Genomic DNA, 12,346 nt, shown 5'->3' with positions numbered 1-12,346 from the left:
CGACCTGGGACTTCATTCAGTCGAGTCATCAGGGACTCGAGGTCATTCTGAAGCGTCGTCCTAGGCTAGAGCGATGTGTCGATCCGCGACATCGCAACCTTCAACCGAGCAAGATAGTCAACAACGCCGGCAACACGAGATTCCAGTCGGAGCACGTTCATAGCAGCCTCATCCTTCACTGGAGAATTGATGGGGTCCAAGTATGTCTCCACTCAACTGGTCTCCTCTTCGAAGTTCTGGCAGAATTCTGTAAACACAATTCAAGGATAAGTCAGTGGCTCTACGCAGGTTTGGTAACTGCAAGTCAGTCGGGCCGGAGTAATTACCCTCGAGCATGACGAACAGCTTCTTGGCGAGTCCACCGAGATAAGCCTCCAGATCGTTCCTCTTCCCTGCCAGTTCACTTGCCGTGTCATTCAAAGCTATATTGCCATTCTTCAGACGGCTGACCTCTCAATTAGCCACGTCGAGAGCAGTTTTCAGCCTGGAGTTTTCCTTTTCAAGAGTACCGACTGAAGCCAGTTTTTCTTCAGCAAGCTTCGTTTTGTTCAGGGCCTTCTTCTGCGCTTCGGCAAGGTCTTGATCCTTCTTCTTCAGAGCCTCCTCCATTTTGTCTGTGAAACAGCAAGTGAGATCAACATCGAGGACGGCCAGAAAGAAAGGACAGTCGACAAAAGCTCACCAGCCATACCTTTTGCTTCGTCCCTCTCCTTCTGCAAGTTCTCCTGAGCAAGCTTCAAGCCAAGGTTCAGCTGGATCTGTTTGTTCTCCAACTCAGTGTAGCGAGCCACAAGTTCGCAGGATTACTGCAAAAAATCAATTGACAGACATCCAAGATAAGTTGCTTCTGAGTAACCAAGAGACAATGATGGCGTTTCTAAGACTACAGCCGAATCAAAAACATTCGACAGTTGTCTCGGGGACTACACCCAGTGAGTGCACTCAGCGTGCCCCCACTGGTTCGACCAAAAAAAATCGACTGCCCGCAGTCGACCGTGTACAGTTCCATTCGACATGGCCTGACCAGACCGAGTGAAGAAGTTCAACTAAAGCAACACAATATAAAGACTACAGTCGACTGCCAGCAGTCCACGGTAGTCTCGGGGACTACACCCAGTGGGTGCACTTAGCGTGCGCCCACTCGTCAAAAAGATTAATAGACACACCCAGTGGGTGTACAGATATAAAGATCTTCGGAAAAGAGATTCTTCAGATAGCATACCCTAACAGAACAAGCGGTGAATCGACTGACCTGGACGTTGCTCTGAAGAGCTGAACTCGCGTCATAAGCTGCTTGGCTGGCTTCCCGAACCACCTTCACTTGCTCCATCATGATCCCCGCCTGGCGTATAGCCTCTTTAGCGGCACCCACTTGGTCCTCAGGGACGTGGTGTGTGGCAAAAAGCGAAGGTGGATTTGCAGTTGACGTTGAAGGCCGAACACTCGTTAGAGGTACAGGGAAGGTCACAAAAGCCCGAGTGGTATCACCACCCTCCCGGACTACGGCCTCAGGCGCCGGAGTAGTTTGTGGGGTCTTGCCAGCCGGTGCCCTCCTGTTCCTTCGCGCCCTCAGCGGCACTTCGTCGTCATCATCAGGGAGGTTAATGACATGAGGAGGAGGTACAAGAAAAATCCAATCGACCGGAATTATAAGAAATCGTCAGTCGACTAAAAGCAGAGCATCAGTAATCATACCGGGGTTGGAGGTAACAGCGTCTTCCATCTCTTGATCATCGTCCTTGGTGGAGATCTCCGAGGTGGCAGCACTGCAAATTTTGAAAGTCAGTCAGCTTATTCAATGAGTCGACCAAGAGTCCGTCACGTTCAACAAAGGAAACAAATTCTACTATTACCCAGAAATGGTGGGGACAGTCATCTTCATCTTGGGCAGAGCCTTGGGCGGCTTGGACGGCGTCGCGCGTGGGTGCTTGGGAGCTTTTTCTGTCGGCGCTGGAGATGAGGTCCGAGGGCGCTTCGACGACTGCCCAACAGGGACAGTCGCCTTACCACGTTCCCGCGCAGGGTCGTGTGTAAGCTTGGATCGCTGTTCCGAGCGGGGAGGTTCGACTTCTTCCTCCTCCTCTTCACCGGAGTCGCCGTCGTCATCCCCCTCTCCTTCGCCGTCAGATTCCCACTCTTCTCTCTCGTCTCCACTTCGCCTCTGCTCGCCTCTCCTTCCTCGGCCTGCTCCTGTGCTCCATTGGGTGTCGAGTGCATCTCAGTAATGGCCTAGAGGACAGCAAACAAGACAAAAGTCAATCGACTGATCCAAAGAGAACAAATAAAGAAAGCAAGATCACAGTCGGAAACGCAAGGTCAGACCTTTTCCAATTCGTATGTTTGGTCGAGTGGAGGAATCCTCCTAGCTCCTCGGGGGTTGTCCTTGTTCCCTATGATACTCGACAGCCACCCTTCCAACATCTCGTCGGTGACCTCCTCTGGGTGAATCTGAGTGGTGTCTTTGAGACCCGAGTACAGCCACATTGGGTGGTCACGAGCCTGAAGCAGTTGGATGCGCCTCCGAAGGAAGACTTCCAACAAGTCCATGCCAGTCACACCCTCGCGGACAAGCTGAACCACTCGACCGACCAGCACCTTGACTTGCGCCTTTTCCTCCGGCGTCACTTTCAAAGAGGCAGGTTTTTGTGCTCGATTCAGAGAAAAAGGGGGAAGCCCAGTTGACTGTCCTGGGGTCACCTGGTCTTTACAGTAAAACCAAGTCGACTGCCACCCACGGACTGACTCGGGAAAAGTGATAGACGGAAAGGAACTTTTTCCCCTCATCTGGATCGCCAGGCCCCCGCACAGCTGGATCACCTGCGTCCATTCGTCACTCGACTTGGCCTTCTTGACCGACTGAGAGCGGCAAGTGAAGATGTGCTTGAAGAGTCCCCAATGTGGGCGGCAACCCAAGAAGTTTTCACACAAGGAAACGAAAGCAGCAAGATACACAATAGAATTGGGAGTAAAGTGATGGAGCTGCGCTCCGAAGAAGTTCAAGAAGCTCCGGAAAAAAGGATGAGGAGGCAGAGAGAGTCCACGATCGATATGGGTGGTGAGGAGGACGCACTCACCATCAAGAGGCTGGGGTTCGACTTCTTTCCCCGGGAGACGCGCAGATTCGTGGGGAATGAATCCCCCCTCGACCAGATCATCGAGATCATCCTGCTGAATCACCGACGGCATCCAGTCGCCCTGGATCCAATCCTTGGGCAGAGCAGTCCTCGAGGAAGATCCGCCCCGAGCGGACTTCTTCCCCTTCCCCTACACCGCCGCCTTCTTCGCGCGCTCCAGAGCCGACGTCTTCTCCTTCACCATCGTCGCCGGCGAAGCTCGAACAGACCTACGGCACCAAGGTGAGAGCGGAGGTGGCGGAGGATCTTGTGAAGGAAGGGGGAAAAGTGAAGGCGCACTGTTCGGGGGTCCCGAGCAGGCAGCTTATAAGAGGTCGCTTCCGAGTGGCTGACTGGTAGGCCCAGGCAATCCCGTCAAATCCCGCAACAGGCGCGCGCGTGGTACGTGGCGAAAAAGGTGGTGCGGGGATCGAGGAGCTTCCGTCCTATCCCATCCGATTACTGCGGCCGCCCCCGTCCCGCGCGCTTCCCGAAATTCAAATCCCGCAAAATCCGCGGGCCGCAGAACAACTCGTCAAACAGAAGATCCCTTTCACACCGTCACTCGGAACTTCACAAGTAAAGAAATTCACTCGACAAGAGGCCAAGAATGGATCAAGGCGACTGAAAGAAGTTGATGACGTCATCCATGACAATTGATCCAAAACAAGACGTTCATATAACATGAAGAACCAGTCGGCAAGATCCCCAACTCCTTCCCCACTCGAACCTCGATCCATTCGGGGGCTAATGATGAAGCTATGCACCTAGGGTAGGGGCATGGACCTGTCCTAAGTACCCTACCCAAGGACATCCCTAGAAGAAGTCACCTTTCAATCGACTTGGAGGTATCCCATTCGACGGATTCAAGACACTCGACCACGAAGCAATCACTCGACCAAGATCCAACCACTCGACTGCCAAGAGATCTAAAGTCACCCTGCACGCAAACGGTCGGTCATTAAGTAGCTTTTATGGTCATCATAGCACTTTATTAGGGGCGTTACCAGTAACCCCCAATCTTAATGTACTTTAAACCCTGCATTACTGAGGGCTGGAGGGGCCTGGCGAACTCTATATAAGCCACCCCCCCTCAGTATCAAGGGTGGGCACCCTGTTATTCGTACACACATAATTCAGTCGACCGCCTCCGGGCACTGAGACGTAGGGCTGTTACTTCCTCCGAGAAGGGCCTGAACTCGTAATCCTCGTGTGCTTACAACTCCTCCATAGCTAAGATCTAGCCTCTCCATACATACCCCCCTACATCACTGCCAGAGTTAGAACCACGACACCGCCCGCGCCGCGCCGCCCCGCCCCGCCGCCCGCACCGCGCCGCCCCGCCGCCTCGCCGCCGGATCCTGCCGCCGCCGCCGCCCGAGGTAGCCGCCGTCGCCGGCGGTTTTCCTAAGAAAACCGCCCGATTTTTTTTAATAACCGCGATTTATTTTTTTTAGATCCGTTTTTTTATTAGATCGGTTTTTTTCTTCCGGTTTAGTTTAATTAGCGAGCGTTCGCCCGTTCGTTCGTTTTAACGAACGTGCTCGTAGTTTAGATCCAGTTAACGAACGTTCGTTCCTTAACCTATTCGTCGTTTTTTCTCGGATTTTCTGCGATTATTTCTGATCGCGATTTCTGATTCGATTTTCGTTTTAGTATAACTTTTCGCTCGTTTATCGGAATCAGGCAATTCAAGCGCCTAGAGTTTTGCCTCAAAACCCTCTAATCGTTTAACCAACTTAAACAAGTTTTTGCCACTGTAAAAATTGCCCTAGATCCAGAATAGTAAATGAAGTCTGTTTCTTTTGCCGTTTGACTTTCGTTGCTTCGTGTGATTTGATTCTTTTTGCAAACCAGAGCTCTTAAGTTGAACTTTCTAGTTAGATCTCTTATTTGAGTTTTACCTGTGCATTAGATAAATACTTATTGTATGCTTGTTTGTTTGTCTGCGATAGAATACCCGGAGTGCGCCGCATGTTACTTCGAATCTCTAGGTTTCACGAATCATCAGCAAGGCAAGTAACACTTTGATCATACCTTTTACTACCCAGTTTTATTGCATTAGATCAATCCTCAAACATTGCATGATTAGGATCTAATTAAATTGTGGGTTTGGGAAGTAGTTGAGGTAGTACCTATTACCTGTTGTATTATCAAACCTTAGGGAGTTACTTCTACGTTTGCTTACTATTGCTATGCTATGCTAGTAGACGTGGATTGGGTGAGTGATATCTATGACAGATGTGAGTTTGTTAAATTAATGGTTTATCTAAGGTGGCAACTTAAACACACATCTGGGTAGATTGAGGTACCTGGGTATTCCAGGATTGCCTGTTTTTCTTTATGGACCGCCACCCAGGCCCAAAGGGATCATGAGATTTTTCATACTAGAAACTTCCGTGTGCGGCCACAAGCTATTATGGGCTCTAGCATAGTTGATTAAGTCATGCGAACTCTTACAGGGTAGACTAGCAGATGTAGGGGAAAGTAGGTGTAACGGTCTATCCATCGTAAGGTGCTAGCACTTCTGAAAGACTATGTCTCAGTCATCCGTCTTCTCAAACACCATGTAGTGCGAGAAACCAAACGGAGGCGATCGAGTCTTGTGGGGAAAAGTGCGCAAACCTCTGCAGAGTGTATAAACTAATCATGGTTAGTTGTGTCCCCGGTTATGGACATCTTGAGTATCTAGTACCTGGATTATCATGTGAATCTCAACATGTTACTCTAAATTAATTTTGTTGGGTTTTGTTTAATGATGATGCTTAATTGGGATTGAGAATGCTGTCAACCATTCTCAATGTTTAACAACTACCATGATAGTTAAATAAAATTTATTCCTTTGCAGTAGGAAAAAATTAGCTTTACGCAAAACTGTAACCATAGAGCTTTCCACCAGCCAAATATGCATATAGTATAGCTGTTTCATTCCATTACTCTCTATGTGTTACCTTGCCAGCATATTCCATGTGCTGACCCGTTTCGGGCTGCAACGTTAATGTTGCAGACTTTTCAGACGATGATTAAGGAGTTTTTAGGTCGTGGTTCTATACTCAGTGATGCCGTTGGAGTTGATGGACTCACTTATTTTCCAAGCCTTCCGCTGTTATCGTTATTAGATGGCCTTAAGCCATATTTATTGTAATTAGCTCTCCATTGAGACACTCGATGTAATAAGTGTGTGATTGCTACTCTGTTATAAATCCTTCAAGTATTGTGTGGTGTCAGCATTACTGATACAGGGATGACTCCTGAGCATAGAGATCAGACTGTTTGAGGTCTGGTCGCTACAGGCTTTGAGAGAGAGTGTCTTTTGCTTTTGTTGGTTTCATTCGCCTTGCTACTTTGGTTTGGTTGTTGCTACTTGATGCTACATTTATGTTATGCCCGTGAGATACCTTGTGCGATCATGTGTTTGATCATACTATGTTGAATGTGTGCTTGCATTATTATATCTATGAATGTTTGTGTATGATCAATCAGTTGTATCTTTGTTGATGAGTGCATGTTATTTAATTCTTATCATTTTGTGCGCTCTACCAAGATGTATGTGACATGGAAGAGTGACCCATGATCCTAATCGATTGTGCATTTGCATTCAAACGCAAAATTTATATAAGGCACAAATTTTAGGGGAGCTCTTGCTTATCACATACTTCTCAAAGAGACGATGTATTTTATTCATATTATCATTTGTCGAAGCTTTGATCTATATGTTGTCATCAATTAGCAAAAAGGGGGAGATTGAAAGTGAAACTAATCCCCATGTGGTTTTGGTAATTCATAACAACAGATAGCTCATTGAGTTAATATCCATTCAAGTTTAATATTTTAGAAAGTTCAATGAATGGCATGGCATAGACTAGAGACGTGGACCCCTCAAAATGCTAAGGACACATATTGGCAAAAGCTCAAGACTATTCATTTCTATTTTAGTGGTCCAAGATAACATTGAGTCCATAGAAAAGCCAATACTATTAAAAGGGGATGAGGTGTTGCTTAATGGCTTGCTTGCTCAAATGCTTAGTGATATTGCTCCAAGTCCCTCAACCACTTTCTCATTCCAAATATGTCAAAACCCTAAACTCCAACTTGGCCCCACCAATTCATTCCATCCGGAGCCACCGAGTTCATATGACATAGCCACAACAAGAAACACTAAACAGTTCGGTCACATCGATACGGTTGGCCTTGCCAATTCTTTGTTGAATGCTGGAATTATTTCGGTCTCACCGGAATAGTGATCGGTCTCACCGAGTTGGCTTGACATTTTCTCTATTGCCCTATTGCTTCGCTTTGGTCTCACCGACATGATGCAATCGGTGCCACCGAGTTGATGTTTTTCCTAAGCCCTAGCACATCGGTCCCATCGAGTTGTTCCAGTCAGTCCCACCAAGATTCCTAATGCTCACATTTTGAACTAAATCGGTCTCACTGAGTTCATCTATTCGGTCTAACCGAGTTGGGTCAAATGTGTGTAACGGTTTGATTTTGTGTGGAGGCTATATATACCCCTATACCCCCTCCTCCATTTGTGAGAGAGCCATCAGAATGTGCCTACATTTCCATTTTCTGAGAGAGAGAACCACCTACTCATGTGTTGAGATCAAGATATACCAATCCTACCACAAGAATCTTGATTTCTAGCCTTCCCCAAGTTGCTTTCCACTCAAATCATCTTTCCACCATATACAAATCTGTGAGAGTTGAGTGTTGGGGAGACTATCATTTGAAGCACAAGAGTAAGGAGTTCATCATCAACACAACATCTATTACCTTTTGGAGAGTGGTGTCTCCTAGATTAGTTAGGTGTCGATTGGGAGCCTTTGACAAGTTGTGGAGTAGAACCAAGAAGTTTGTAAGGGCAAGGAGACCGTCTACTTCGTGAAGATCTACCCAAGTGAGGCAAGTCCTTCGTGGGCGATGGTCATGGTGGGATAGACAAGGTTGCTTCTTCGTGGACCCTTCATGGGTGGAACCCTCCGTGGAAGCGCGCAACCGTTACCCTTTGTGGGTTGAAGTCCCCATCAACGTGGATGTACGATAGCATCACTTATCAGAACCACACCAAAAATCTCCGTGTTTCCATTGCGTTGGCACTCTCCAAACCCTTCCCTTTACCTTCATATGCAATGTTTTACTTTCCGCTGCTACACTCTTAAAATTGCATGTGTAGATTGATTGCTTGACTTGTGCTAATTGCTAAAATCTGCCCATAACTAAAATTGAGAAAAAGTTAGATTTTTATTTGGTCAAGTAGTCTAATCACCCCCCCCCCCACCTCTAGATCTACTTTCGATCCTACAAACTCATCATCGCCATATTCCTCCTCCCCATGTGACAAAGACAAAACCGTGAACTCAACTTTGAAGCACTCTTGGTTCGAAACCATCGTTTTTGCTTCAAATTAAACGGAAAGTCAAAAAAAATGTAATTTGGTTGAAAACTTGTCAGACATGGTGTCCAGCATGGACGATGCAGGTAGGGAGCTGGGGATACCTGGGGTATAGCTGGATCCGGGGTGGAACGACGGCGTACTCCAAGGCGAGCAGACGCCTGGGTGGAGCGGCGAAGGTCCGGCAAGGCCTGGGCGGCGGCCAACGTGGTATAGCGGTGACGTCGGTCTCCAAGGTTGCGGATAAATAATGCAAAGGAAGGGCTTCGAGTAGGGTTTTTGGGTGGGTTAGGAGTGACGTAGTCGAACGTGACAGACATTCAGACTCCACAACCCCCGGTTTGGTGCCGGTTTACAAGATTTTAGACATGCGGCCTAGTCCAAGCAATTTTGGTGACCACCATTGGAAGGCAAAAAACACCTGGGTTGTTCAGTCAGGACATTTGGGGGCAATTTGGTGATCCGCGTTGGATTTTCCCTAACAAATGTTGTTGTAGTTGAAGGGAAGAAAACACATAAATACATTTAACTATACTTCGATCAAGCTCCGTGTCAACTGACGATCGGCTGTACGACCTGTTTTTGTTTACTACTACCGACAGTGCAGCATCTCGCGAATCAATCTGTGTTTGAATGGTTAGGAAGGCAATGACTCAACCCATTAGGGATCAAACCCTAGATCTAATGCTTTGGTATCTCATAAAGGTGGAATATTTTTTAGTGGTAGGCGGTCTGTTCGTGGGCGTCTACGTCCGTACTATGATTTTAAGAAAAAACAACGCAATATCTTTGCCTCGTTTTAGACTAGATATATACTATGATGTTATCTTATTGCCTCGTTTTAGATTAGATATATACTATGATGTTATCTTAGAAACGACACGTAAGATAAATGTGAAGGGAGAAAAGGCTTGTCTTCTAGCAACAGTATCTCTTACCATTTGTTATAGATATCTAACTACGGGATAGTATAAGACTAGAAAATAACTCAGTGGATATAACATTTCACTGTCTTCTCTAGATTATATGGCATATTTAAGATAAAACTGCCTTAACAACTACTCCTTCCGTGTCAAATTATAAGATGTTTTAGATATTTCAATATGAATTACATACATATTAAAATAGATGCACAAACAAACTAAAACATGTCTATATACATCTAATTTAAAAACAAGAACATCTTACATTTTAGAAACAAGAACATCTTACATTATTATTGAACTTTTTTGTTTCTAGATCATGAACGGAGGAATACGAACCAACATATGATTGGATGATTAGAAAGAAAGTGGTATCTATAGACTGCGACAGTTCAAGTTCTAGACTTACATTGATGCTCGTATTTTTAAGGATTTATTTCAGGCCTTCCGGCGATGTGCGTTCAATGTGAGTAGACATTCCCGTCGACTACGAGGGCTTTTGTGATAACTTCGTCAATCTCAAGATTATGTTCCTGCTTAGTCTCTCGAAGGTATTTATAAAGATAGAGTGTGTGTGCGTGTTGATAGAAATGAATTTATGTGCGTATATATGAGCGTCAGCGTTTATACTACGCTTAGAAAAAAAATTGTGAACGGAGAGAGTACTGCACAAGCCGTGCATACCCCTATTATCATCCTGCTTCTTCCGTTGCTCGCCAACCGTACTGATTAAGAAACTACACAGATGATTATGTGACCGTTATGTATGGCGTATGCGACTCATGTGCGCTTAGCAAATCTCGGCGAGGTCGCCTACCCAGCATTCACACCTCACGTGGTCCACTGCGCTTAGCAATTCTCACTGACTAATCATCTGTCCCTTATCTCCTTTCTTCTGGAATTCTTGAAATAAAATAAAAATCAGCTCTTCTCTCTCGGATTGTACTACCACTATGAGCACTCAGCGGTTGTCACTGTTCACTTGGGACTAGGGAGACCCCTGCTGCACTGCCGAGCCGAGCCAAAGGCACTGGACTGGAGCGAGAGTGACGTCCACCCTTTCTCTCTCCCTCATCCTTTCCCCGACACACGTCATATCGCCTCGCCACGCACAAACACCAACGGCATTTTTTTTCTTTCCAGGCCCAGCCGCCTGTCCACAGTTCACTACTATATGCTGTCCCGGAAGCCGATGGGCCCGCACGTCGGCGTCGGCGTCGGCGTCGGCTGCCAGCCAAGGTACAGCTGTGCCCGGCCGGTTCCCCGGATGAGAGGAGAAGAGAGATTGTGGAAACGGTAGGGAGAGAAACCAAAAAGGAAATCGAGCTGGAGATCGCCCGCTTCTGTTGACGCCACCGACGCGCGTGCGCTGAATCGCTCGCTCGCGTACCCAGTTCACCTCCATTTCTTCTCGGCTGCAGGTTTCACTGTGGTGTCGTTAACTAGTACTACTATACCCTTCTTGCAGAATTATGCCCGACTGTAGCATAGATCTATGCAGCGTACTTGGCTTGTTTTTGCTTGTGACAAAGAAAGGATGAATGAGAGTAGCAAGAAGCAACCAAGAGGAAGATAAAATCATATAGACTATACTCCAATAAATCCACATACAGTGTGAAAAAGGTTAAACCAAACCGAAAAAAATCCCTCCTCTCCCTACCCGCAGATGCATCAAAACGTCCAAATCCAGATCTTGACGCGGAGCTTACACTTTGCGTCCGTCGTCGCCGACCCGCCGCCTCCGGTGGAAGACGACGACAGCCTGATTTTTGACCGGGTCGGCGCAGGCGCCGCGGCCACGATGATCGGCGCCGGGGAGGGCGCCGGCTTGGCCAGCCCCGCGCTGAAGCCACCGCACAGCACACGGACGCTGATGCGCTTCGACTTGAACTGCCCGATCTGGAAACCCACCTTGGAGTCCATCTCCACTGACATCGCATGGGACTTCTTGGATCTGAGACTGGCCGCCTGCACCGGGTCCACCGTCGCGGCGGCCGCCGAAGCCGACCCCTTGATGACCGTCGTGTTGCGGCTGGGGTGGAGGAAGCCCGGCACGGTGCCGTCCCCGATGTCCGTGCCGTCGGCCGCGAAGGCAGCCCCGATGTCGCCGTACACGAACGCGATCTTCTCGTTGGGGTTGCGCGCGGTCACCGTGAACTCGATGCGGGAGGTGACGGAGTCGGAGTCGGAGACGTTCAGCGCCGCCAGACGGAGCGACGTCACGGCGAAGGTCGGAAGCTCCGGGTGGTAAATCACGTAGAACACCCCCAACGCTATTGCTCCAAGGAACACCAGCCCCACCAACACCAGCGTCAGCCACAGGCAACACGCGCAGCACCACCCGCGCCCGCTCCGCCGACGGCCCGGTGGCGGTTGCATCGGCTTTGGTCGGTACATCGGCGGCGGCGGGACGCGACCGGGCACCATGGACGGAGGCCGAGGTGTCCCTACACCGCCGCCGTTCGCCGTGCCGTTGGCGGACCGCGGTGCCGCCACAGGGACCGGCTTGGAGGACGGCCCGTACGCCCGGTCGCCCATTTCTTGGCCTCTGCTGCCTTTGCTTGGCTTGGGGAAGGAGAAGGGGAGAGTAAAAGAGACTGTGGGGGGAAGAAACGCGAAGAAGAGGGGCGCAATAAGTGGACGCATTTATATATACACTGTATATATTGTGGTAGTATGTGTTTGCTTGCTGGTCTAGGCATTCTCAATTTCTATGGTCACTCACCTTTTTGGTAAGGATTTCCCCCTTTTTATTAGTTTCTTTTCACCATCTTTATCTTTTTTGTTATGAGTAAATTTTATATAACTTCTTGTTTATCGGATATCCAATTCGGTGCCCAGGCTCATCTGCTCCCGCTCAGAAACAAAATCAAAATAAATACTAAAAAATTCAAAAAATTCAAATTTTTTTGTGT

At 48.0% G+C, this 12,346-nt stretch overlaps 1 protein-coding gene across 1 annotated transcript; it reads right to left on the bottom strand.

Moving 5' to 3' along the window:
• Window positions 1-11,004: 11,004 nt before the first annotated feature.
• LOC119268241 (NDR1/HIN1-like protein 6) lies at window positions 11,005-12,058 on the bottom strand. The gene has a single exon (XM_037549828.1). The coding sequence runs from the start codon at window positions 11,967-11,969 to the stop codon at window positions 11,103-11,105; it is 867 nt and encodes a 288-aa protein (XP_037405725.1). The 5' UTR covers window positions 11,970-12,058; the 3' UTR covers window positions 11,005-11,102.
• Between the last annotated feature and the right edge of the window lie 288 nt (window positions 12,059-12,346).

The sequence above is a fragment of the Triticum dicoccoides genome, chromosome 3A (genome assembly GCF_002162155.2).
Source record: "Triticum dicoccoides isolate Atlit2015 ecotype Zavitan chromosome 3A, WEW_v2.0, whole genome shotgun sequence".
In the NCBI taxonomy this organism is placed as follows: domain Eukaryota; kingdom Viridiplantae; phylum Streptophyta; class Magnoliopsida; order Poales; family Poaceae; genus Triticum; species Triticum dicoccoides.
This window is presented reverse-complemented; position numbering and strand designations above follow the sequence as displayed.